The sequence below is a fragment of the Biomphalaria glabrata genome, chromosome 15 (assembly GCF_947242115.1).
Source record: "Biomphalaria glabrata chromosome 15, xgBioGlab47.1, whole genome shotgun sequence".
Lineage (NCBI taxonomy): Eukaryota > Metazoa > Mollusca > Gastropoda > Planorbidae > Biomphalaria > Biomphalaria glabrata.
The window spans coordinates 14,855,201-14,882,590 of record NC_074725.1 but is presented as its reverse complement, the minus strand read 5'-3'; the positions used below and the strand labels follow the sequence as shown (position 1 = coordinate 14,882,590).

Sequence of the window (27,390 nt, the reverse complement as noted above, 5' to 3'; positions counted from 1 at the left end):
TTTTCATAGGTATCAAAGCTACTGAACAGGCAAAATGTACCAATAAGCAAATGTGAGAACCAACCTGGATGATGAGTTCCACGCTGTGCATTCTTGGTGCTGTTCAAACGAGTCATGATCTCCTTCCAAGTCTTGTTGATAGCATCAAACTCTGCTGACTCTCTTGGCAACTGTTTCCTGATATCTTCACCCAGGAAAATATTCTGTAAAATAGTTTGGACATGAAGAATCAAACAATTTACAATTAACCATATACAGGATATGGCCAAAAATTAACGGCTCTATTGGAAGCCAAGGCTTAGACAGAGTGGCAGCAAATCTAAAAAAACAAACACAGTGCAAACAGTATCAGTGAAATAAATAGAAGCACTCCAATAGCTGTACAGTCAAAGTGATTATGTCTATAAATTTCTTGATAATAAAAATAGAAATACTAAAACAAAAAAACAAATAAATAAACATAACTAATAGATGTCACATCATTATTTAGTTGCATTGTGACATGGAATAGTTTTGAAGCACGAAATACACTCCATATCTGTGCTTGGGAGGTTTCACGTGAGAGACAAGAATCAACAGTTGAATTGTGGGGTGGTAATCACAAAGCATCTCTAATTACTCTAATAAGTATAATCGAAGGTCACTCAATAAGGAGTTGACACTAGATCCACTAAATAATGAAAAAGTTTTTAATAGCTGACATTGAGGTATTCAAGATATTTAATTAATACAACCAGTGCTTTTTTTGTGACAGTACACACAGGTATGGCGGTTCGGCACCTTTTTCAGTGTGAAGAAAAAATTATTACTTTTCTTGTATTGTAAAGTTTATTATTAATTCATTAGTAGTTAAAAGTTAGGCAATCCATCATTGAGTACCAGCACTTATTTTTTTTTTACAAAAAAAAGCACTGAATACAACAATAAATTATCTGATAGTGTTGCTTGTGAACAAGTGAAATTAATAATGTGACATGAAATTAAAGTCACTAATTAGATTATTAATAGGAGGTTCAACAGATCAGCAAGACAAACAATATTAAAAGAGAATGAGGACTGACCTCAAGGTACATCCACTGGCGCTGTACAGTCATCAACATCTCAATAGTCTCCATAATATGAGACAATGTTCTCTCCCAAAAGTCAACTTCTTTATCGAAAGCTTTGACAAAACGAGAAGCCTTCATGGTGGCCAGCTGCACTTGGTTGTCTTCCAGAGACTGGAATATCTCTTCAGTGGATCTGAGTAAAATGTGATTATAAACAGATATAAGATGCTTAAAGCAATTTCAGTTTAGTTTCTTAATGACCATTAGCTTTCATTATGACCTTTAGCTTTCATGTATACAATTTAGTGGCCCTCACAACAAAAGTCTTTAAAGAATGCAGATGAACAGCAAAGTTTGTTAAAAGCAAATTTTTCTTAGACCTTTAAGGGGTTGCAGTACTGGTAAAACTGTTGAGCACTCTGCTGTATGGTAGAGAAACATGATCCACATACTCTAGGCAAAAGAAGAAGCTCAATACCTTCCACCTCCAAAGTTTATAGGTAGATTTTAAACATACATAGGCAAGATCAATTCACCAAGAGGAAGTTCACTGGAGAGGAAGCATGGTCGAGAGGCTAAGTACACTTAGTTGGCTTGGCTACCTATGAAAGGGGCTCAAGGTTCGACACCCAACTCGAGCAGAGTTGTGTTTACTGAAGGCCTATAGGCAGCACAGAAAACCTTCTCCCAGATACCCCCACTGGTCTAAAAACGAGATTGGACCATGGTGCTCTGAGCATGCTATAAGCATGACTGTAACGCTATATAAAAGCTATAATTTATAATTTATTTAAGAGATTGGTGCATTCACATCTGCTTTGTTATCAGCAGTTGACACCTTGGCTGACTGGAACATGTGCACTAAATGCCACAGGGTCAACTTCCACAAGACATATTGTACAGTGATCTAAAAAATGGGCAGGAGTACTGCAGGTCATCCACTGATGTAAATAAGCTTGACAGAAAGCTCTTGTAGACAATTCAAAGTTTCACATGATTCAAAATAACAAACAAACTAAACATTAACATCAGTGCTTCTTAAAAGAGTAGGCCTACAAATGGTGCAGAAGACTAATTTTTTTAATATATTTTTTTTAAAAATAAAATTAATAAATACACCTTTTCTTTTTGATTTAATCAGCCTGAATGTTAAAATACTTTTGAAATAATTCAACTATAGTATTATGACTAGAATGTCTATCATGAGTACTGACCTAAGTTTAAAATGACCTTTGTCTTTATAAGGTGCCATATCCAGCTCCATATGTTCCCATGTCTCTTTGATAGCAATTAAGCCCTACATTAAGAAAAATAAAATATTTTTATAACAATATTTTAATCAATACCATACCATTTTCTAAGAAATATTTATTGTATATATACAGCTTCTTTTTCTATTACAGAATCAACACTAATAACTTTTTTTTTAATAGGCATTACTCACCACAACTTTTGGGTACAAATAGCTGACTATTAATTACAATGTGCCAAGTCATACCAATGCAATGCCACGCTAATGTTTTATACAATTTCAGCTTACCAATTCTATAGCTAATTCTTTTGTGGCAGCTCCAGAGATTTCATTGATTTGCTCAGCAAACTGATCAAAGCCAAACTCAATAATTTTTTCCAATGTAAAATCATCAGCATTGGGATCAAAAATGCGATTCATTTCATTCTGTAATTATACATGATAAACATGTTTAAGAAAGGGTTCTCAATGTTAATCATGTTTTCTGCCTAAGTTTTAAGGAGAAGAAGTGATTAAATAGCATCGACTTTAATGTTCCCTTACCCCAATCATTCATATTACAGAAAATAAACTTCTAGAAACTGACCTGAATTTGTTGCCAATGTCTGGGTCTCATAGCTTTATTTTTCAAATCTGTGATGAGAGGCATGGTTCTCTTAAACTGATCCACTTTATTCTTGCTGTAGTCTACAATCTCCCATTCTTTATCCTAAGTGGATTTATTATACGATGAAACAAAAAATGAACAAATATAAGAGAGCATCTTATTTTGAGTTGAATTTGAAGTAAAAAAAATTGCACAATTAAAAAACTAAATAACAATCAAAATATAGGTCTTTTTATTATGTGTCTTGTGAATTAGTAAACTGATTAATAAAAAAATATTTATTTTTCTCAGAAATCATTGCAATTATTTAGGTAAATAAGATAACTACAAACTTTCTATATATTCAGCAGCAATTTAAGACATATTTTCCAGCATATTATTTTCTAAGGAATTACAGTCTCTTCCTAGAAGATTAATAATTATCTATGAAGCCTAAAAGATTTTCAAAGAATCAAGTGCAAGTGTTTCTCTTACTTTCAGCACCCTGCTAAATCTGGCCAACTGTTTAAACAAGTTCACAGATACTGTCTCCATTTCCGTGGTTTCCAGGTCAGAAAATTTGCCATTTTTCCAAATCTCCCAGTTGGTCTCCCATTCTTTGGTGAGCTCCCAAACTGCCTTGATGTTTTCCAAGTCCTGAGACAGACACAGACAGTAGATCATTTTTAACATTATCATTGTTGTGTCAACTTTTAGATTTATTATTCCAAATCTTCCTAATGGTGTAAATGTTAAGCCACCGCAAGAGGAGGAAACATTTTATTTTAACATCAAACAAATGTTTAGCTGATTCAGAATAACAGGTAGGACATTACAGAGTCAAAAGTTTAGAGTCTGCCATTGTATAACAGAGCCAAAAGTTTAAAGTCTGCCATTGAATAACAGAGCCAAAAGTTTAGAGTCTGCCATTGTATAACACAGCCAAAAGTTTAGAGTCTGCCATTGTATAACAGAGCCAAAAGTTGAGAGTTTGTCATTGCATAATACAGGTTTATAAATAGAGATTTCGGCTATGTAATGCTGAAAGGTGTGATAGTGTGGATCTCAAATTATTCTTAGCAACCATGAGAGTGGCTGCCCGGTCATGCAGTATGTATGATGTTCAAACATTTCAATGATCCAGGGTTCTTACCCTGCCCGCTACCATCCCCCGTCATTACGCAGGAAGTTTGGAAGTAGATTATCTTCAACTCTGAATGAACATCAGAAAACATGTCAAACATTTTTAAAACAAAAAAAAAAAGGTTATAAAAAAAAAGTAAAGCATCAATACTGAACAAACACAGAAAGTCTCAAAGTTTCTAGGCTGACATGCCAGAGATTTTCTTATTGTAATTGTAGATAAAGATTGCTTATGTCACTTTCACTAGGTCAGTTTTATGTCACTGAGTGTACAATATAATATTGTGACCCTCAAGAGTGGTCTATGCAGGGCCAACTATCTTCTCATTTGGGAAGATTATATGTGCAGCTCTCTTTGGCTATGTGGCAAGTTTAGTTGGAGCCTGCTTCATCAGTGTTGCTGTCTGTGTGTTTTGTGTATCCAGAGTCTATGCCCTGGTCAGTGTCTTTGCTTCTTCCTAATCTATTTCTTTCAAAGGTTGGCCTACTGCTGTTGTTTTTACTGTCTCTTAAGTCACCATTAAATTTGTTTATTGGCAAGGCCTGGAAATAAAATGTTCATATATATCAACTTCAATAACACTTACTTTCTCTAAAGAAGCAATGTCTTTAGATGGGGGCTGCTCAATCTTGAATATGTTTAGTCCTCTGCGAATGACCTGTTCTTGCTCCTTCAGGATATCCATTTGTTTGTTCACCTGCTCTATGGCTGCCAGGGCATCATCTGTTTTCACTAAAGAGCTGAAAGGACCATTGGTCTCAAAGTCTCTAAGCAATTCTGCAGCTTGCTTCTTAAAGTCTTCCGCTTGTTGCAGAAGGTTAACTTTGAATTTTTCCTGTTAATTAAAATATCAGTAAAAAAATTCATTTACATTAAAAAAGAAGCAAAATGAGTTAGAATTCTCATACAGACACGTTATATACAAATATTATATAACAGGCTGGCCCACAAGACAGTGTTACAGTTATTTAACTATTGCACTGTGTGTCAGAGTGTCCTGGAGTGATTGGAAGAATGTTTCAATGTTGAAGGAGGACATTTTGAGCATCTTAGAGATTAAATTGTTTATGTTTATTTTAACGGGTATGACAAATGTCCCACTGTTCTAGTGTCAAATTTATATATATATAAACTGAAAGCTCATATAAAAATATGGATGGTAATGTAATATAATGTTATGTAAGCCTACATCTATTATATAAATAAGAATGTAAGAATGAGAAGTGGGAGAAACTATGTGTACAAATATTGTACCAGACAGAGTAAGTCAATATAAGCTTTGTAAATCAACACCACATAGTTAATCTTTATGATGGTAGGGAAGAATGTTCCTTATGAAACATATTATATGTTGAAACCCCTCCCTCACTGCCACCAAAGGCACTGCTGTATATTTCTGCTAGTTATTATTAAAAGCTCTTCCATGTAAAATACTGCTTTAATAAAAATGTATGGGGTACGTATCCTAAGTCTTAAGTACGAATAATAATGTAATGTAATCCATTGTTATTTGAAATTCTATTTATTAAACTGATAGATTCTTTTTGACCGAGCTATTCTTCTGAATGGAGCTTTATTGTATATACTCTGAATTTATATTGACCAGAATGATAAAACAATTTTCAATGAATTAAAAATGGTTGATTTTGTCATATTGGTGCATTCAAATTGTATAGCACATCTAGGATCACCTTGTGTTTCTTCAACATAGCTTCTGAATCAGACAGAATTTGTTGGAAACTGTCCCACAGTTGAGGCAAATTAACCAGCATTTGTTGGACCTGAAACATTAGCAAAGAGTTAGAATTAGTGGCCAATTAAACAAGAGTCAGTGTAATACTTGTATCCATAAAAGTCAGTTAGTAATACTTGAATTCATAATAAAGATATATTACAAAGCTTCTTTTCAACCAAAAGTCTACATAAATAACCATCAGTCTACATAAATGGGAAAATGTGTTCATACATTTAATAGAGGTACACAACCTAAATGGAAATAAAAAAAAATATCAATATCATGTGATAAGTAAGTCTTCTGAGTCCCAATGTTTTATAGTTTGAGGGAAAGTAGATCAGTATTTTGGAAGAAACACATAGATTAATATGCAATATTAATATTTTAAATTAGAATGTGTGGGTGTGAAATCAGAACCTAATCAAACTTGAATGTGTGGGTGTGTGAGCTCAGAACCTAATTAAACTTACATGTGTGGGTGTGTGAACTCAGAACCTAATCAAACTTGAATGTGTGGGTGTGTGAACTCATATAACTTGAAACCTTCAGATTAAAAGTTAGATAATGAAAGTATATTTCCATCCAAGTAAGAGAGGTCTATTGGACAGGTGATAAGTAAGAGAGGACTATAGGACAGGTGATGTAATGTCACTTAGGGTGGCTGAATAGGGCTATTATGAGCACAATGACGATACCCTTTTATTTCCCTAGTGTGCCTAAGTGGACATCTTAAATTGCTAATAAAATATCTTAGAACCAAGTGGAGTGTGTGTGTTTGTATGGTGAGTGTGAGAAGTTAGTGATTCGTTGATAGCTATGCATTGTGAATGATGCAAGATGTCATAAGATGTCATGGGTACAACAGAAGACTCCAGGATGCCAGAGTGAAAAAAAGATGTGTTATTATTGTGAGTTTGATCATATACGTTGTTTTTTTTTTCATTTCATATATTGTAATAAAAGTTATATTTGGTTTGTTCACAAAAAAGTTATTTCAAGTTTAATAAATTGAAATATAATATGCCTACAGCGGTTTGTCTACCAGCAGTTAGCTACTGCAAGTCAATGACCGTCAACAACACCATCATTAAACAGTCACTATGTGTCTAAATGAAATGATGCCTCCAATATAACTGCAACTTATCTGAAAGTTGTCATGTAGAGGGGAAAGAAAATCAAAAGTAGTTGTCAAGTGCTTTTTAATTATTACAAATATAATTTAGTAACACTAAAAAGAGACTTGAATTCTTACATTAGTTGGTATAATCACTTCATACTTCTCCAGGATAACAAACTGCTCATTCAGGGGAGAAAACTTCTGCTCTAAGGAAGGAATCTCTGCATTCAGTTTGTCCCACAGACTTAGACTTTCTCCCAGTTCATCCAATGTTTGAGGAGGTTGCGCCACTCTGGAGAGTCGAGGTTTGAAACAAGTTATTCATTTTAAAGGTTTGTAGTAGTTTTAAAAAAATAGGTGAGGGGAATGTTCATTAAAAAATAAAAGAATACTAGAAATAAATAAAGAAACATGATGCTTTTCAAAACTGAAATGATTTCTCAATGAAGGACAATGAGATTTATCTATTCATATTACTTTGATACTTTACATCTACCCTATATCTGTTAGAGGTCTTTTTTCCCTTAGGATAGACAACAGTTACTCCAAAGTAAGAGATTCTAGAAAATTTGCACTTCCATTTGCCTTAAAAATCTTGCCACATTGATATTATAGTGTATCATTTGCAAGTTGCAAAAAACATTTTCTATCTAATATACTTAACAAACTTTTTCCTAAAAAAAAAAAAAAAAGACTCTATAAAATTAATAGGCAGGATGTATATCAGAGAGCCTTGTTTTCCCAGAGACTTACTTCACACTGTTTTCCTCCAAGTATTTGGTGAGCTCAATCAAAGAGGCAGTGGCAATCTCACGCAGGAGTGTGGTGAACTTGTTCTGCCATTCTTGGCAGTGGGCCAGGATGGAGAACTTCAAGGGAGAGCAGTCTAGCAGCACAAATTGAATGTTAAGAATAGTTTCCTGTGTCTGTACATTGTTAGCTACTTCATTGTACCTGGAGGACACATCATTAGCCATTAATGCTACATCTAATTCTACATTAATACTCATAATAGCCACTTCATTGTATCTGAATGGCACCTTGTTAAATATAAATTAAAAGACATATATCTAATAGTCTGGTTGCAGGGTATACAAAAAAAAAAGAAACATTTTAGAATAAAAATTGTTATGGCAAAGAAATATGGAGCCTAATACTTCAAAAATCTTATCTGAAAGTTTATCACTAAAATATGCCTTTTAATGAAAGACCTGTAACTGTAAAGGTATTTAGCGATTAATTATTTTTTTTTTAACTAACACAAACATAAATAAAGAATTTAAAGTAGTTTACTTTGATAACTTAAATTATAGTAAAACATTTAGAATAACCAGAACAAATAGAACCAATTATAAATGAACTACCTGGCTATATCAGCATCAAAAGATGAGTTTTGAGGATTCAGTTTTTGATATCTTCGAATGAAAGCATCTTTTTGTATCTCCCAGATTTCTCTGCAAGGAAGATCATCAATAATAATCTTTGCATAATTTGATATTCTATATGTATATGTATACTTTACTTGTGATTTGCATCTGTCATTCTTTGCCAGCACTATGTTAAGATTTTTTTTTATTAAATAAAAAAAAAATTGTAAGCTGCGAGTTTGTAAAGTAATTGTATTACCTATACGAATCCCATGTGCTGAGGTAATTTTGAAGATTTTGTGCATTGCTTTGCATGCCAAGATTTATAACATTCTGAATTTTCTTGATTTCTTCATCCTTAGATACCATTTCACTGATAGACTGATTGAGAAAAACATGTAAAGTTAGACACCATTTCACTGATAGACTGATTGAGAAACACATGTAGTGTTAGACACTATTTCACTGATAGACTGATTGAGAAAAACATGTAGTGTTAAGACACCATTTCACTGATAGACTGATTGAGAAACACATGTAGTGTGTTAATTTTTAAAAGTGTGAAGCCTGAAGTAACATTTTAATGTAAATGTATTGAACATTTTCAAATGTTTAAAATATAGACTTTTTTTTATTAAAACATTGTTAACTTAAAAATATTTAGTTAAATTTTAATATTGTCAGTTACCTCTCAACAATTACACAATGACTGATAGGTGTTGACAACATATAAAAGAAACATAATAAGCTCAGGAGCAATTCCTAAAAGGTCAGTTGCCACAGAGTCAAAGGCTTTTAGTTTCAATACAGAGAGAGTGAGGAGTTTTTTTTTTAGAGAAGTGTGTGTGTGTGTGGGGGGGTTGTGTTGCTATTATAGGATACTTCAAGTAATTAAATTAAAAAAAAAATGTTAACTACATATTTACTTACATCTTTGCCAGACTTCTTTTTACTTAACAATTCTGGTAAACGTTTGAAATCTGAAATTGCTTTGATGAGATGAATCTTTCCAATGTCTCCTACTATAGTGGCTAGTTGAATTAGTGTTGGTGAAAATTCAACCTAGAATATTAGAATTCACAGTGTTGAGTACCAAGAAAAAAAAACAATTATAAAACATGCATAACTGATAGCTCATAAAAATATTTCATAGTTTACTGGATCTAGTATGGACATTATGCTACAGTTTAAGAACCTAGACTTTAATAACTTGTCAGGTTACTTAGAATAAAATCTTTAGCAAAGATCCAATTTTCGTATACTCAATCTAAAAGTAGTAGATATGATAAAGAGATGTTGCTATGGGTTCCTTGCTACTGACAGTAAAAATGTAAAGCTTGGAAAGAATCACATATCAAAACTATTAAGTTGCTCATATTATCATTTCATTTGTCAGCCCAGTTATGACTTCCAGATCTTGATCTATTTGTGTAATTAAAGTCTATTAATAAATATGGTTTAAAGAGTGAACACAATTTCTGCATAAACTTGAAATGCAAACAATGTTTTTTTTTTCATTAGTACCTTGTCTCCCTCCAGGACAACCCTGACTCTGAACAAAGGATTAGGAGCAGACTTGCCATCTCCATTGATAGCTTTGGACAGCTCTTGAAGTGACCACTTGATGTTTAGTCTTTAAAAAGTAATGATGAGAGATAAGAATGACCTGATCATCAGCATATCAAGTTGTTACTGATTAAACTATTGCTAACTAAGACCAAAACTAAGACTGCTTTTTTATCCTTATGGAAATTTATTGTGATTACAAGGACTCTTTTCTCATATAAAGACAACACACTAACTTACAGCTGTTATGTTGTTGTTTTTTTTAAATTCTAAGAAACAAGTTTTACATGCCAGTCTGCACTGAACTTAACACTTGCCTGAAAGCCTCTTCCAACATTTTGTCCATTTTCTCCAGGTACCTTAGCCAGTGCTGCTGGACTTCAGCTCCATCATTTTTGTACACTTCATAAGATTGTCTTAGAGTAGAAACAATGGCTTCATGGGTTTCCCTCATTTTCTTCTGGATCGTTTCTCTGTGTTTTGCCTGTAATATAAAATTTTATAATCTAATGATCTTTAATAACTGATGTTTGACATCATTCAAAAAATAAAAACATTCATGTATATTTCTTTGAGATTAAAAAGCAAGATACTGATGCAAGAGAAGCAGCACTTGATGCAAGAGAAGCAGCACTTGATGCAAGGGAATCATCACTTGATAGCTTAAAAAAAAGTTTTTAATTACATTCAGAATTGCTGAAAATCTAGTCTGAGATATGTATTATTATCATTAGTGTTGTTCAGGCCCAACTGTCTGAAAACCCAGTTTAAATACATTATAATTCTTTCGCAGGGTGCTCCAACTTTTATGCAAGCATGTCAATCTATATTTTTAATACTTTTTCAGAGTCATTTAAGATAAATGAAAAACGAGACTAACCTGGTCTTCATTGAACTGCAAATTCTCGTAAACAACTCGAGCATCAATCTTCACTAAAAGAAGTTCACTTATTTTGACACACATGATAGAGATGTTCTGATTGGCTTGCTTGTAACCATCAACAACAGTCTAGTTGACATATAAACAAAATTATGTTTTAGAAAAAAAAGAAATCCACAATACATTTGAGTATTTTGAAATACAGCCTAAGTGTCAATAGCAAAAATTACTGACAACAACTAAATGCAGTAATGTATGGGAAAGGAAAATGTATCAACATGGACATTAGTGTCATCAATTACAGACATTCTAAGTTCAAGAGGTTCCTTTCTTCTTTACATTTTTAGGATGATCAGCTTCACACTTGACAACAATCCAAGTTGCTTAAGCACAACCCAAGAAAACATTCCAAAAAGCTTAAATCTGAATAAGGAATCAAATTTTATTACTCTTAAAAAAAAAGGTTATCATCATCATCTTCAGCTGTCCTTTGTGTTCCTAATGAAACATAGGGCATCAGTAAAAACACAACACACTCCAAGGTCTCTAGCTAGTTTTTTTAAATGGTTTCTCAGCTCTTTTTGTCTTATAGATTCATCCAGTACACTGTGGTGCCATGTTCTCTTTGGTCTTCCTTTGGGTCTTGTGCCCTGGAGGGTTCTAATCCAAGACTAATCTAGCTCTGTTGTTGCCATCTTTTCTTACGCTGTGACCAGTCCATCTCCACTTTCTAGATCTGCACCTCTATAGTTCTCTGTCCACCCATCTCCTAGAGTTTGGAGTTTTCTACTTTGTCATACCAAAAGTGTATGTTCCAGATATCTTGAACAAAATAAAATTATACATAGGCCCCTAAAAAATTAGTCAACTTAAATATTGTGATTTTAATGCAAGGGTAATGTGAGACAGTTACATTAGTGATTTTAATGCAAGGGTAATGTCAGACAGTTCCATTAGTGATTTTAATGCAAGGGTAATGTGAGACAGTTCCATTAGTGATTTTAATGCAAGGGTAATGTGAGACAGTTACATTAGTGATTTTAATGCAAGGGTAATGGGAGACAGTTCCATTAGTGTTTTTAATGCAAGGGTAATGTGAGACAGTTCCATTAGTGATTTGAATGCAAGGGTAATGTGAGACAGTTCCATTAGTGATTTTAATGCAAGGGTAATGTGAGAATGTTACATTAGTGATTTGAATGCAAGGGTAATGTGAGAATGTTACATTAGTGATTTTAATGCAAGGGTAATGTGAGACCATTACATTAGTGATTCTAATGCAAGGTTAATGTGAGACCGTTACATTAGTGATTCTAATGCAAGGGTAATGTGAGACAGTTACATTAGTGATTCTAATGCAAGGGTAATGTGAGACAGTTACATTAGTGATTTCTTAACAGAACTTAAGTAAGGAGAGTACTTTTTTTTTTTTAGAAAACTGACTTTCCTTTTATGTTAGATGAACATTTGGTAGGCTAAGTGTTCAGAAACTTTAGTCCAAACTTCCATCCATAAGTGAAGACTAAATCCTTTTCACTATCAGTATTTTGAGTTGATTGTTCTCTAAACATTCAGCCTCTGATTCTTTCTTTCTTCTTAATGCTCATATATAGAGCAACTGCCTGACAACTTAAGAAAAACAACTGAGAACCACCAAAGTCAAGTTATTTAATGGAGAACTACTAACCTGTATTGACTCACAGTGAGTCCTGCACTCATGAATAAAGTAGTCTACTGTACCCTTGGATGCCCAGGTAAGTTTTGTCAAGCCAGGATGTATGCGTTTGTCAAGGAACCTGATCCTCTCTCTAAACAGACCTCTTTCTTCCAGTGACAAGGCAGCAAGGATTCTAGCCAAAACAAAAGTAATTACTTAACATATAGTAGCTAAAAGTATATCATAAAAACAAAATATTTCATAGTGCATATGAAGTAGAGACCCTTTTTAAAAAAAAACATATTTAATGTGCTCAGTATGTTGATTAGATGTGTTTATTAATGTCTGGCAATCAAAAGAGCTGGCTATTCATGTTTGTGGCAACAGTTTGGAAGGACTGAAATCTCAATCCCTCTGGTCCCCACCACCTTGCTACAGGCAGGGACACTTGCATAATGTTAACTTCTGTATGTTTCAATTGCTTAACTTACAAGCATGCAGAGTGAATGTCCAACTCAAGAACTCTGACAAGCAGCCTATAGTTTGACTCTCTTAGCTATAGATTACAGTTGTCAATTCAAAAAAGAAGATTATTATGCCCTAGGCATTTCATCATACTACAGCCAACATCTCAGTCAAACTGCTGCTATGAAGTCTTGTTATAAAAGTGTTCTATTTGTTTTTCTATCATTTTCAGACATTTCATCCCATATATTAACAGCTTTTTAGTGATATGGTTGTTTGTTTTTTTCCCCACTGTTGCAAGTTAAGAATGTTAAAAATAGAAATATTTTTTAAAATGGGAGATAACCTGTTGTAGTCTCTGATCACCAGAAGCACATTTTCTCTTAAGTATCTCAGATCATCTTTCTTGGAGTACACCTCTACCACATAGTGGGGTACTTCAAATACAAGTCTCTCCCAGTAATACACCTCTTGGAATATCTTCAGCAACTGTCTGCAAACAACACACAATGACTTATTAATGTAAATTCTCAATCGAGGCTGAGTATAAGAACTCTTAAAAATTAGAATAATTAATTTACAAATACTTAAAAGTGTAGAGATATCATCATACATTATTAGGATAAAAAAAAGTCAGGCACATAGATTTACTTATACAAAATTTAACATAATATACTAATAAGGTAACTTTAAAAAAAAATATATATATAAAATGTTTCAAATATTAATCACATCTTCTTAAAAAAAAAATACAAACAAACTATTGGTGTCATCAAATTCTAATAAACTGGTATGCTGGTATTATAGAAGTTTTAAATATTGTTTACTTAGAAATTTGACTTGTGTCACAGAGTTAAAAACTTGCTTTTCTAATATACTAAACAAGTCTGTATTAAACTTAAAATACATTTTCTATATACCATCTAAAAGACATCAGTATGTGCTATAGTTAACTTACTTGTGGAAGTTCAAGTCTAGCATTGGGGGTCTCTCATGACTGCGGCACATTAATGGTGTGTCCAACAATTTCAGAGGCTCCTAATTCAAGAGAAGATATTCATTAGAATTCTTCACAAACAAAACAAATGAAAAAAAACACAATTGCAAAAAAAAAAGGCAAACCTTATCCACTGTCAGAGTCCACTCATAATAAGTTTTTCTCATGTACTCATCTAGTGCAGACACCAAAGCTCGAAATTGGATTCTAACCTCTTCACCTGACCCGATTTGAGGCAAGAAGTGTGCTCTATCTAATGCCTGCAAGTAAAGAGTTAAATGTTTTTGTCAGCTCTATCTAATGCCTGCAAGTAAAGAGTTAAATGTTTTTTTCAGCTCTATCTAATGCCTGCAAGTAATGGTCATTCTATGGCAAAATAGCAGAAAGACAATCATTATAAACTTTCACAATCATAAAGGAAAAAATGTTTCCTGTTAAGTCATCAAAATTAACAGGCACACAATTTTTTTTAAAATATTTCCATTTATTTGTAAAGCTTATAAAATAATTGCTCAAGCTATTTAAATAAAGGGTTAGAGTTAATTAAATAAGGTGTAAGAGTTAATCAAAGAAAACATGGTAAAGAAAAACACTGTTTGCGCAGCTAAGACTTACATTCATTCCCTTCTGTACTCTGTTCTTCAAAAGTCTGGCCCAGTGAGCTGAACCTGCAAACTTGGGGTGGGATGGGGTTAGGTCATGTTCTTTGGTGGTCAGCTCTCTCTTCACTGCATTCAGCTCTTCATTGAATAAGTTGTAAACTTCCACAGTCTTCTTATCAATGGTTCGTCTGACAGCCTAAATAAATGGAATAAATACATCCCTTTAAAAAAATCCTTAAAATGAAAGCGAAAAACAGTTCTTTTTAAATATAAGAAAAATTACTTTTTAAATTCAACTTCAGATCTAAGATTTATATATTACTATCATTATAGACAAACTAAGCCTGTTGATTGTTCCCATGATTTATATTGTTTATTATAGCTTATTATAGGATGGCTGCCTGGTCGTGCAGTTTGCACACTGGACTGTCGTTTGGATTTATAGATGGTCCAAGGTTCAAACCCTGCCTGCTCCCATCCCCCATCATCCTGCGGGAGGTTTGGACTAGGAAGTAAACTATCTTTAACTCTGAAGGAACATCCAAAACATGTTAACATTTTAGCTGGAACATTCCCTCCTTTTCAATTTTTAAATTTCAATAAACGGTCCACATTTCTGCATATTTTTTTGCATTAGTATATGTGATACAATGAAATTAAATAACCCACTCTCTTTCCTTCTCTCTCTCTTTCTCAGGAACCCTCATTTTTTGTTAATTTTTTAACCTGCGCATCATAATTTTTCCAACACAGACTTTGACTTGGAAGACCCGGTTTATAATGCTCCCTCCCACATATACTTTAAGTTTGTGAATTCTAGTATCACTTTTGCTTATTTTGCTTATACACATTAGTGTAAAACAGTGTTACTGTTCATAAAGAAACTTAAGTGCCCTGGTGCCCTAACACATAATAATACCATATTATTTAACTTCTGTTGTTTAATTTTATATATCGAATGGAAGGCTATTTTTAACTGATTTACATTTTTTGTCAATAAAAGTTTTTCAAAAGTAGAAAATGTCTTTTTTTGTAGATAAACAATATTCTAAAAGAGTAAGAGTGTAAAAACAACAATCCAACTGACTTCTCTTGAGGAGAGATGCATGAAGATGTCCAACATTTCCACACCACCTTCAACTGTCTTCACTGTGTCAAATGCTGAAGATATTGTGTTCTGCATCATGACTTCTAGATCTTTCACACCAGCACGAAATCTATAGAATAATTTCAATTAACATTTGGAATAGGAAAAAAAACAACTAATTACAAAACATTTTCTTGAAAATAGTTTTGAAAAACCCATTCTTACATATGAACGTCTCCCATCTTATTTGTTCCAAGCAAAATATTGTTTATTGGGCTATTTCAAAGGAAGTTTAAAATTCCAAGGGACTGTTGAAGTTTAATTGGATCTCAGTAATATTGAAGTGGAACTTAACTTAGACAATTGCCTCTATTGTAGTTACAAAATGGATCCATTTTAAGCTTAGGTTTTTCTTTGTCTTACTTGTTGTAGTTGTCATGCCATGAAGTGGCTTTCACATCCAAAATTGTCATCTTTTGACTTCTCAACATTTGAAGAATCTTCTCAAACTGGGACTCCACTTCTAGCAAGCTGCGAACAATCTCTGGGCCTTTCTGGCCAGGAAAGTGAGGCATTTCTGCTTTGGTGCCATCAATTTGTCGAGCGAAATGAGACTGGGCCTCACATACCTATATTTTTTTTAGATATTAAATATGTTAATGCAAAAAGCAAATAAATTTACTATTTTTCCCCTCCCTTCCAAAAAACACAAAAACCCACAAAATCCTAGAAAATAAACCCCACATTCAAATGTTTTAAAAGGATAATTGTAATAAAACCCTATTACTTTTCAAAATTTACTAAACTTATTAAACACTATCATAATGGATGCCTGGTCATGTGGTATAGGCTCTAAATTGTAATTTTAATGGTCCTTGGGTTCAAACCCTGCCTACTGCCATCCAGTGGGAGGTTTAGACAAGCTTATTATAATCTTCAATTTTGAAGGAACATCCAAAACATGTCAAACAAACAAACAAGCATAATTTATAGCTTTTTACTAACAGTATATTATATTACTTAAACACACACAAACTAAAACATTAATGAGTATACTCTTATTCCACTTGTCTGGAGTCCTACAAATGTTACATCTCTGTTAAACATTCAACTTGAATATCATAATAATTAAAAGAATCCTACAAACCTCTAGCATGTCTTTACACCTCTGTATGAATGCATCAATTTGAGCAAAGATACTACTCCTGTCTAAGACCCATCCCACAGATGAATACTTATGATGAAGCCTGGAAATCTAAGACAGAAATGAATGATAATATTTAATTGAAATAGTGCTTTAAAAAAAATCAACTAAAATATAAAAAAAAACAGAGGTTTTTAGACTGGACAGTTCTCTTATTTTAACTTTTAGTGATATACATCAGCTATTCATACTAGTTAGCAGTTTAGCACTACCCTAATGTACAAACATAATATAAATTGCATTTTATATAAATATCTATGACATATATAAATTTTATTTTTTAATTACGATTTTGTTTAAAGTTAATTTGGGATCAACCTTGTTCATATATCAACTTTGTATTGCAAGTAAACTTTAACCTACCTTGTTCATATATCAACTTTATATTGCAAGTAAACTTTAACCTACCTTGTTCATATATCCACTTTATATTGCAAGTAAACTTTAACCTACCTTGTTCATATATCCACTTTATATTGCAAGTAAACTTTAACCTACCTTGTTCATATATCAACTTTATATTGCAAGTAAACTTAAACCTACCTTGTTCATATATCCACTTTATATTGCAAGTAAACTTTAACCTACCTTGTTCATATATCAACTTTATATTGCAAGTAAACTTCAACCTACCTTGTTCATATATCCACTTTATATTGCAAGTAAACTTTAACCTACCTTGTTCATATATCAACTTTATATTGCAAGTAAACTTTAACCTACCTTAAAAAATGTTTGTAAAATGTTTTGCATGTTTCGGATGTTCCTTCAGAGTTGAAGATAGTTTACTTCCTAGTCCAAACCTCCCGCAGGACGACGGGGGATGGGAGCGGGCAGGATTTGAACCCTCGACCATCGATAAATCCGAACGACAGTCCAGCGAGCAAACCTCACGACCAGGCAGCCATACCTTGTTCATATATCAACTTTGTATTGCAAGTAAACTTTAACCTACCTTGTTCATATATCCACTTTATATTGCAAGTAAACTTTAACCTACCTTGTCATAAATATCCTTCCACTCCTCACAACAAGTTATACAGTCATTCAAAGATTGTTTACCAGTCACCACAAAGCCATCAAATATCTTGTCCAAATTTATTTCTACGGAACAGCGCCGGATTATTTCATTGCTCATCTGCAAGGAAATATTTTATTTATAGTGTGCCATACACTTTAAGACATATACTTTAACTGAATAAGCACATAAGCAAGAATAAAACTAGCTTTATATTTTCATTATATTAATAAGAATAACATTTCTTTTGTAACTTTACACAATAAGACAGTTTTTATTTAGTTATGTTTATGCATTAGTCTTAAGAATCCAAAGAATGTTTTCAACTGCCAATGACTTTTAAATTTGAGAGCTGACTTGAGCTGAGTTGTGTTTGCTGACCATCCAAAGCAGGACAGAAACTTTCTCTCCAATATTATTCATCCAACATAACTACACACAAAAATAGAACAATAGCATACTGAGCATGCTATAACAGGCACCACAGAAAAGCACACACAAAATCTAATTTTTAATTAGAACAGAATCGACCTATCAAAAAAAATTAAGATAGAATTCTATCTTTTTAAAAGTTAACAAAAGATATTTTGTTAATCTTAAATAATCTGGCAAACCTTTTTCAATATGCCTGTTAATCTCTCTCGGGATTTGTAGAAGTCAGAATTGACCCAGATCATTCGGATGAGATTCAATATTTTTGGAAGAAGTTTTGGAATATCTTTAGGCTTCATTTCAGATAATTCATAACATGGGTCTTTCAAAATACTCAAAAATTTGAGATTGCTTTCTGCTTGCCTTGATCCTTCCTAAAATAATTCAGATTTTAAGCTCCATTACTAAAAGTAATTACAATATCTATACAAATACCAGAAAAAAAAAAGTTGTTTTTTAAATGAATGATAACTGCCAAGAAATAGAATTCAATTTGCATCTATTTATTATTATTAAAGGATAAACAATCAACTTACAATGATTTGCCCTGAGAGTTTTAAAAATGGTGTTACATAGGATGATTTAGCCAATTCCAAGATTTGTGTAATTTTTTTGACCCCAGGTTTGTCCAACTGGGTTGTGATGCCTGAGAGGTCAGCACAGCGATTCTTCCAAAACTCAATTTCATCAAGTGGACCTGAGTTCTCTGCCATTTCAAAGGCATCTTGTGTGCTTAGCACCTCCTTGATCTGCCTGGCCCAGTGGATCATTGAGGCTGAAAATATTAAATAAGAAAATAGCATACAACCATGATAAAGTATGGTATAAAAAGGTGAAGGTCACTGGATGACTCAATGTTAAGAAGGGAAGGAGGCTGATTAATGTCATAGCAGAAATATAATAACTGTTAGAGACATCACTGACCAAACCTTGATAAGGGTGGAATCCTTATCAAATTTATTCATTCTGCCTAACATGGGCGTAGCCAGGATTTTTTTTTTGGGGGGGGGGGTTAGGGGAAGGGATTTCCCCCCCCCCCCCCGAGGAAAAAAATATTTGTATGTATCTGTGTGTACATAATCTTTATCACATTCTGACCATTCATTCTTTCGGAACACGTTTATTGTACCCTAGAATTGGTTATTCCTGTAGTTAGTGGAAAAATTGTTGACTCCCAGCCATTGCTAGCATAGGGGTCTGGGGGGAGCGCTAGGAGCTCCCCCTAGCGCGCTGCCCTGCCGCCAAGAGCACTATTTCTGGTATTGAATGCCAACAAAATGCATATTCAGAGGCATCTACAGTGCATTTTCCTGCTATTAAAAAGTCTTATTTCAAAAACCTAGTGTGCTATTCTTACTGACTTAGACCCTCCCTGTGTGTGTGTGTGGGGGGGGGGTTCATTTCATCAAACAAGTTAAACAGAAAAAAATGCTTTTTTAAAAAGTAAAATTACATCAACTATTTTGAATCAATCCTAACTGTATGCATCACTCTCCTGGTCTTGCTAATTTCCCTTATCTGTTATCTTGCATGTTAATAAGAATTGCATTAGCCCTTTGGGGGAAAAGCAACTTTCAATGACATAGATCTCATTACTGCAAGGCTTATTTATTGCTACCTTAAATTAGTAAATTTTTCATATCAAACAAACTTAATTAATTAGGAGTAATTGATTAACTAATTGGTCAATTTTTTTATTGATTTATGTGTTGAATAATTGATCTGAGAATGAGAAATGGGAAATATAACATGTAAAACTTTTTGACCATACAGACAGATGGAGTGATATGATAAAAACAATGTTATAGTTTTTACAAAAATTTTGCATTTCAAAATACCCAAATAACTTTTTAAAAAAAATGTATGTAGAATCAGGCAATTAAAAAGAAAACATATTTTAAAATATTACGTATTTTGTTTGTTTCTTATTTAAAAATGCAACATACTTTCAAGACGTTGGACAAGGTCTTTGTTTTTAGCTGCTTCCTCCACAGATAACTTCATGCCTTCAGTTGTAATATATAAGACAGTTTTACCCTCTAGTTTCCAGCGGGTATCAGTCAGTGTGGCTAGGAATCTGTGCAGCTGAGCAGAGAAATCATTCTTGATACCTAAACAATAGTTCAGGAAAATCATCCCAAACAATAAATTTAAACCTTAACTAGAAATGGGTTGTAAAGTATAGTTCTTTTTTTTTTTTAATGGTCTGAAATATGGTTTCACAAAAGAGCAGTTACTACTAAGTAAATAGACTACAATATATGGATATAGTAAAGAAATCATTACAGTTGACAAGCATATTTGAGTAGTATAACCACCAAGATGAAATTCCAGTTTCAATTTTACTTGCCAGTTGATATATAAAAGTAAACTGATTTCAGACTAATATCAGAGTAAAAATACAAAAGTATAAAAAAAAAACTTTTAGCAAAAAAAAACTTTTAGCAAAACAAATTAGTTCTTCAAGACTTCTACCAGCCATACACTTTAAAAATATAATCTCAGCAAAACACACACACACACAAAGACTGTTATATAAGGATACTGTCTGGCCATGAACGGTTCTCAAAAAATATTGGTGCATAGATGCCCATCATGATTCTCAACAGGCTTTCAATGTGATTTCCCTTGACAGAGCCATATTGCACCACCTTAAGAAAGTTTTGACTAGTGATTTCTGGAGCTTTGGCCCCTTTTATGAAATAGCATATTTGCTGTACAGGGTAGAATGGTATATTCCAATCAACAACTAAGCCTCGAACTTTGTCTTTGAAGGCTACAAGGAGGCGTATCATTTTATCACTTATAAACTTATTAATGATTTCATCATCTTCCTCGGTGTATTGTATTTCATTTTGACCAGAGAGTGCAATTCTTTTTTTAATCATATCAATCTGAAAAACAAAGGACAACTTTTTGGTTTGTAAGAACACAAAGATGACATGTATGTTAAAAGACACGAAATAAAAAAAAAATTAGTTGACTTCTGTTGGTGAAGTACCTTTCAGCATGAAGAACATTGAGTAGTTGATGGGTGAATGTCATAATGAAGTCTATTTAATTCTTTAAGCCTGAATGTCAAAACCTTATTAGCAAAGTGACTTGATAAACCTGAATTCTTTATGTTTCTAATTTACTTATCAAATTAATTTGATTGCAGCATATGAGACGTTTTACTCAGATACTAAAAAAAAAAAACCCTCCCATAACATCATTTTAAATGTAGACTAACAAGCAACGAGGCAACAGTTTTTCAAACAAAGTAAAACACTACACATGTTCCCCCTGTACTGACCATTTCTAACAATGTGATAACTTAGTCATTTAGGACAGTAGGCCTTTATGTTTCATAATTTACATGTCTTAGATGCTGCTTCAGAATTGAAGATTATTACATGCTAGCCCAAACCTCCCCCAAAATGGCTGGGGATGTGGGTGGGCAGAGTTCAGTATATGAAATATGAATTACATTATCTTGCATCCTTGTGACTTTTAAAAAAATAAGTACTAACAGCCTTGTTTTAGTCAGCATAACATTAACAAGGATCTACTACTAAATATGAAGCAATTAAATCATGTTTAACAACTGAAAGGAATCTTTTTCAGCGTCACATTTATGTTTTAACCTTTAACAAAGGCCAGCCATGTAATTGTAGGCCTTAGGCAAAGTGAATTTGGTGGGCCAAAATGTAAATTGAAAATAAAAAAACGAAAAAAAAATGGAAAAATAAAATTACCTAATCTATTAAAAACATATATCTGTACCTATATAGAAATCACACAATATGTTTACAACACGTTCTTTATTACTACTTGAAGATGACCATAAGCCTCATCATTGCTTAGTCTGTACCTTCTGTGACCATGTTCAAGCCTTTATCCTGCAAATTAGCAGATTCCTTGACCACTTCTTTATGGCCATCCACTTTTTGTTTGCCTTTTGATGCACTAGACTCAAAATAACATCTTGACATTTTCATCAAAAGGTCTTCTAACATTGATTAACAAGTAAATCTAAACTGTGTTTAATAAACCTAGAGTCTTGGTAAAAACTTAGAGCTAGCCTAGAAAGTAGAGAGCAACAGAGTTTTGCTATGTTTCAAATTTGATCCTAGTTTTGCTGTTTTTTTGTCTCTAAAAAAGTTTATTTTTAGTCCTATAATTATAGCTTCTATATAGAGCTACTTTCATGCCTATAGCATGCTCAGAGCGCTATGGTCCAATCTCATATGTGGACCAGTGGGGGGAGGGAGTGTCTGGGAGAAGGTTTTCCATGTTGCCTTTAGGCGCTCAGTAAACACAACTCTGCTCAAGTTGGGTGTCAAACCTCAAGCCCCCTTCATAGGTAAGCCAGGCCAAGTCAAGTGTACTTAGTCTCTCGACCACGCTTCCCACATGCGAGGTCCCCACCAACCCCTAAGCCCTAGGTGGCTGCCAAGTTTGCCTATCTTTAAGGCTGACCCTGCTTTAACCCCTTTGCAAAAATCTCACTGCAACTTTACTAAATTGAGCTTTGCATGATACTGATTTGATCATATCACTCAAGGTTGTAACTCACTATCACTCAAGGTTGTAACTCACTATGACTCAAGGTTGTAACTCACCACATCTGTCTCAGGCTGTTCATCAGGAATGGGGGGCTCCTCAGACCTGACAGATTCATGATCACCCTCAGCTCCTGCCTCATCTAGATCAAAGAAAAGATTTTTTGTTAAGCTAAGATGTCAATCTTAAAAATGAAAAATTTTGCAAGTTTTTGTTTTTTGATTATTTTATTTAAATTTTATTAGCAGTGAATTTCTTGAATGTATATAACTATTAACTACAGGCATAACAGTTTACAGTAAGCACAAATGGATGTGTATAAAGTACTAGAACAAAATATTGTCTTTGTTTCACTTGTGACCAAATGCTAATTTGGCTTATTTTTAGTACAAATCCTAATAATATAGGCCTATAATGTTTTACAATTTACAGACTTCCTTACAAAAAAGAAAAGTCTGTTTATTTTCTATCATAAATGGATCACAGTCAAACAATACAAAATTTAGTATTGTACATAACAATTTCATATTATTTCCTTATTACTATCAAAAAACATTTCTTTTCATAAACCCTGTTCAAATTTGTATTACTTCATTAATATAATGCATTTTTTAAAAGAGTTTTTAATTAATTAATCATTACATCTAAGAATTGATAATTTTTACTTTACTTACAGATTTACCATGCATGAACTGGGTAGTATTAATTTCATGTAAATTTTTAGGCCTTTTAATTAGTAAATAATATTTTACTGAATTGAAGAACATGTTATTATTACGACATTCCAATTGTCATCACTTATCCACACATTAGACTGTATACAAATATTAAGACAAAAGACCTATATTGTAGGCCAGAGAAAAAAAACATTTTAAGCTAATTCAGATGTTTCTGTTAGACAAGATTATACCACACTACTATACAACTATCAGCTAGAAGAAAAGGGATGAAAGTGGTGCAATATAAACCTAGAACCATTTTAAATTAACAATACCAACTAATAATCTGATAATATATGAACATATCTTTTTTCTAAATATTATGTTCTTCAAACTTGGCTTAATTTAATTTTAAAATATTATCTATAAAAAAAGGAAGAATATTCAGCCTTTAACTTACCAAGTCTTTCTCCATCCTCTGGTAAGTTTACTAGTAGTAGAATAAAATTTAAAAATTAGCTATGGTAATATAAATAAATAAAAAAAAATTACAATCTAGTAGTAGTAATGGTGAGCAGTGCTATGTTTTGACTTGAAAAGGCACAAAGCTATTTGAGATATAGGGCTCTTAATAAGTCCAGATATTATATGCCAGTGCTACATATTCCTTTGGAGCCCTAAGCTATAGCTTATGTTGCTTATGATGGTGAGACTCATTGGCAAAGAACATTTACATTAGAGGGATCCCCAGTCATCCATTTGTTTTACTTACAAAAGATTTATAGGCTAAAATGAAATAAAAAAGGGCTTCAAATTATTGGTCTCAATGAAAGCTGCTTCTGTTCCTCCTCTCTGAAGGTAAGTCCGTAATTCTAGCATTAAAACCCCTCATTTGTCTAGATCTCTAGGTAGGGTATGGAATACAGGCTCAATGTATTTTTGCTTTGAAAGGGAGTTTGAAATAGGCTAGTGGTTGTGCTGGAACTCAGCCATGTATAACCATAATGTGTGTGGGTGACAATATTGATGGTTGGTTTTGAAATAGTGTTGGTTGGCTCACTTCTGTAATAAACATTCTAATTTTGTGTCCTTGTTTCTTTAATTATACTAAGTTTATTCATTTATTAAAATTCTGTTAATGGGTGTATAAGTCTGTCAGGGGTCCAGGCCTATACCTAGAAGTAGTTAACTTCAAGTGACATTCCAAACCTGACAAACTTCCAAGGGTTTATTATTTTAAATGTAAGATGGACTGAGGTAAAGGAAAAAAAAATTAACAAAAAGTAATTATCAAATTAAATGTTTCAATTATTTTAAAAAATTTGTTTCAATTTTATAATTTTTTTCCTGATAAAACAAAGAATTAAAAAAACAAATAAAATACACATAATGTTTACTAAATACTAATGAACAAATATGCAAGATATTCTAGAAATGTATTTATGTGTTGATTATAAAATATGTCAAATCAACAAGTCTTTAGATTTTGTAAGGCCTGTACGAATGTAACTATTTTTACAATCAAAATTAATTTTGAAAAAAAAAAAATTACAGTCAAGTCCTTCTGATGAGACTTCACCACTGGTCACTGAATCCCTGTCTCTTGCTGATTTTCTTAACACACTTTTTCTTCTGCCTGATCCTTTTTTTGAATGTTTTCTAGAAGATCTAGATGAATCCCGCTGAGAGTCTCGCTGAGAGTCTCGTTGGGAGTCTCGCTGAGAGTTTGGAGCACTCATGATGCCTAATTATGTAAAAACATCTGCATAACAAAAAAAAAAAAAAGCTTTATTAATTTGGAAACTAATATAATAACCTAGTTATTTATAATAAACAAGGCAATGGTCATGGTTCATTATTATCCAATTGTACACAGGTTTTGATTCAATATTGTCATTTTCTTATTTACAGCATAATACATAACCAGCAGACTGAATATGTTATATAATTTTTGGAATTCAGGGGGCTCGAGTTCAAATCTCTGAGTACCTAGAGATAAAGGGAAACTTTCTATCAGATACCTCCTCCCCCCACAAGTCCAAAAAAAGAACTTGGACCATATAAGCGCTCCTAGCATATGCTAGAGCATAAAAGATGGCTGCCTGGTTGTGTGGTATACAAAACTGTTGTTCAGATGTTCTTGATGGTACTAGCTTCATACACTGCCCACTGCTATCCACCATTGCTCTGTGAGAGGTTATAGGGCTAGGATGAAATTATCTTTAAATCTGAAGGAATCTCTGAAACATGTACAACAATCGAAACAAACAAATATGTGCAATACAAATGCAATTTTTTACAAATTTACTGAGTGCTAAAATTATTTTTAATAGCTATGCTGGTTGCATATATGTGATTAATATGTTAACTGACCAAAGTCACTCTTAACAGGCCTTATGAAAAAAAAAAAGAAAGAGCTAGTCTAAATCTTATCTTATCTTATATAATACAGACATTACTTCAAAAAGAAGATGATTACGTCCTACGCGTCATGCATTTAGTCATGCATATTAACCAATGACTTAAATTCTGCCAAGTCACTGGTTTTCCTGGCTAGCTCAGGCAACCCATTCCATGCTCCAATAGCACTAGGGAAGAAGGAGTATTTGTACAAATTTGTCCTAGCATATGGGACGAGGAATGTGCCTTTATCTTTGTGTCTTTCAGAGTATTTTATTAAATTTTGTCTTCAAATGACTTGAATGACTTGAACCAATGTCTCCTAGATCAAAATTCTTTCTTTCAATAATGCATTTTTCCTCCTTAAAACATTAACTTACTTCTAGATCTAGATTCTAGATCTACTAAGCTACTTGTTATGTAAGGATAAATTTGGTATGATGGGAAATCTTTTAATGGCGAGTTCTTTTTTAACAATATATGATTTAGATATTGATTTAGATATAGATCTCTATATGAATATTTTATAATTATAATATAGATCAAGATTTTCTTAGTCACAATTTTCAAATTTGTATCATTCTGTTAGTATATTATAGTCTTAGGCTTTAGATCTATATAGTCTAGATATCTATATAACTATATAGATCTATAGCCTATAGCTGCAATCTCTGATTACCCTGAATGATTTAGCAATCTACTCTAGACTCTGACAAGCTGAAATTGAGACTGCTTATAGATGTATATCTATATCTAGATTATAATAGTAGATAGGGCAGATTCTAGTCAATATATATGTAAATAATCATGAATAATGATTGATTGAATAATCTAGTAAATTTAGTCAAATCTAGGAGTTGTTCTAAAGTAATCTAGACTTCTAGACTCTAGTAGGAGTCTATGTCTTATATAATAACCATATCTAATCAAGTATTAGTATTGTCAATCAACTTTATAATTTATCAACTTGAAAATCAATATCAATGCAATGACATATTCATCATATTGAATTGACAAAATAATAATAATAAAATTAATTATTTCATATGATATCCGATATCCGATATCCAGAATCTTGACTTAAATCTAGATCTAGTAATCATTATGAAATCAGAAGTAATCAAAAATCAAGTCTAATCAGACTACACTACTAGTACTAGACTGTCTTACTTACTCTAACTCTAGCCCTAGCCTAACTCAACTACAATCTAGACTCTAATTACTAACTGACTGAGACTGAATACTACTCTAAGTTCTAACTCTAACTTACCCTAAGCCTAACTGCCTAAGCCTAAGTCCTAAAAGACTTAGATTCTAGGACTTAACTTAGATTCTAACTATTCTAATTCTAGATCTAAATCACTAAATCTAAGTCTAAATGATAATCTAATATTCTAGATGACTAGTCTAGACTCTAGATCTAGAATAGTTAGGCCTATTAGATATCTATATTTTTAAGGGGAAATTAAACATTAAATATCTTTACAACAGCACTTACGTATAGTCTACCAATCATTGTTAGATTGTGATACAAATATCAACATTTCTGCAAGTGCTGAAGTAGCCATATTCAAAATTTTCTTGGTTGCTAACTAGCGTTCTTGACAACACACCAAAGCGCATGTGCA

The 27,390-nt window shown here is 32.9% G+C and overlaps 1 protein-coding gene across 2 annotated transcripts in view; it reads right to left on the bottom strand.

Moving 5' to 3' along the window:
- LOC106061794 (dynein axonemal heavy chain 2-like) overlaps window positions 1-27,390 on the bottom strand; it is a 69,904-nt gene extending 42,514 nt beyond the window's left edge. For both annotated transcript variants that reach the window (XM_056011843.1, XM_056011844.1), the window contains exons 1-33: window positions 27,261-27,390; window positions 24,915-25,124; window positions 23,823-23,852; window positions 22,763-22,845; window positions 20,704-21,052; window positions 20,105-20,269; window positions 18,695-18,933; window positions 18,341-18,532; window positions 17,709-17,846; window positions 16,652-16,759; window positions 15,928-16,133; window positions 15,505-15,634; window positions 14,431-14,613; window positions 13,941-14,075; window positions 13,777-13,856; window positions 13,165-13,311; window positions 12,384-12,546; window positions 10,697-10,825; window positions 10,134-10,300; window positions 9,775-9,883; window positions 9,181-9,312; window positions 8,510-8,631; window positions 8,248-8,337; window positions 7,637-7,837; window positions 7,019-7,175; window positions 5,723-5,812; window positions 4,618-4,866; window positions 3,383-3,544; window positions 2,888-3,010; window positions 2,590-2,727; window positions 2,264-2,346; window positions 1,062-1,242; window positions 65-203 (exon numbers count right to left, since the gene is read on the bottom strand). In XM_056011843.1, the coding sequence (XP_055867818.1) occupies window positions 65-203; window positions 1,062-1,242; window positions 2,264-2,346; window positions 2,590-2,727; window positions 2,888-3,010; window positions 3,383-3,544; window positions 4,618-4,866; window positions 5,723-5,812; window positions 7,019-7,175; window positions 7,637-7,837; window positions 8,248-8,337; window positions 8,510-8,631; window positions 9,181-9,312; window positions 9,775-9,883; window positions 10,134-10,300; window positions 10,697-10,825; window positions 12,384-12,546; window positions 13,165-13,311; window positions 13,777-13,856; window positions 13,941-14,075; window positions 14,431-14,613; window positions 15,505-15,634; window positions 15,928-16,133; window positions 16,652-16,759; window positions 17,709-17,846; window positions 18,341-18,532; window positions 18,695-18,933; window positions 20,105-20,269; window positions 20,704-21,052; window positions 22,763-22,845; window positions 23,823-23,852; window positions 24,915-25,101 (4,807 nt within the window). In that variant the 5' untranslated portion in view covers window positions 25,102-25,124; window positions 27,261-27,390. The remainder of the gene's footprint in view (window positions 1-64; window positions 204-1,061; window positions 1,243-2,263; window positions 2,347-2,589; window positions 2,728-2,887; window positions 3,011-3,382; window positions 3,545-4,617; window positions 4,867-5,722; window positions 5,813-7,018; window positions 7,176-7,636; window positions 7,838-8,247; window positions 8,338-8,509; window positions 8,632-9,180; window positions 9,313-9,774; window positions 9,884-10,133; window positions 10,301-10,696; window positions 10,826-12,383; window positions 12,547-13,164; window positions 13,312-13,776; window positions 13,857-13,940; window positions 14,076-14,430; window positions 14,614-15,504; window positions 15,635-15,927; window positions 16,134-16,651; window positions 16,760-17,708; window positions 17,847-18,340; window positions 18,533-18,694; window positions 18,934-20,104; window positions 20,270-20,703; window positions 21,053-22,762; window positions 22,846-23,822; window positions 23,853-24,914; window positions 25,125-27,260) is intronic.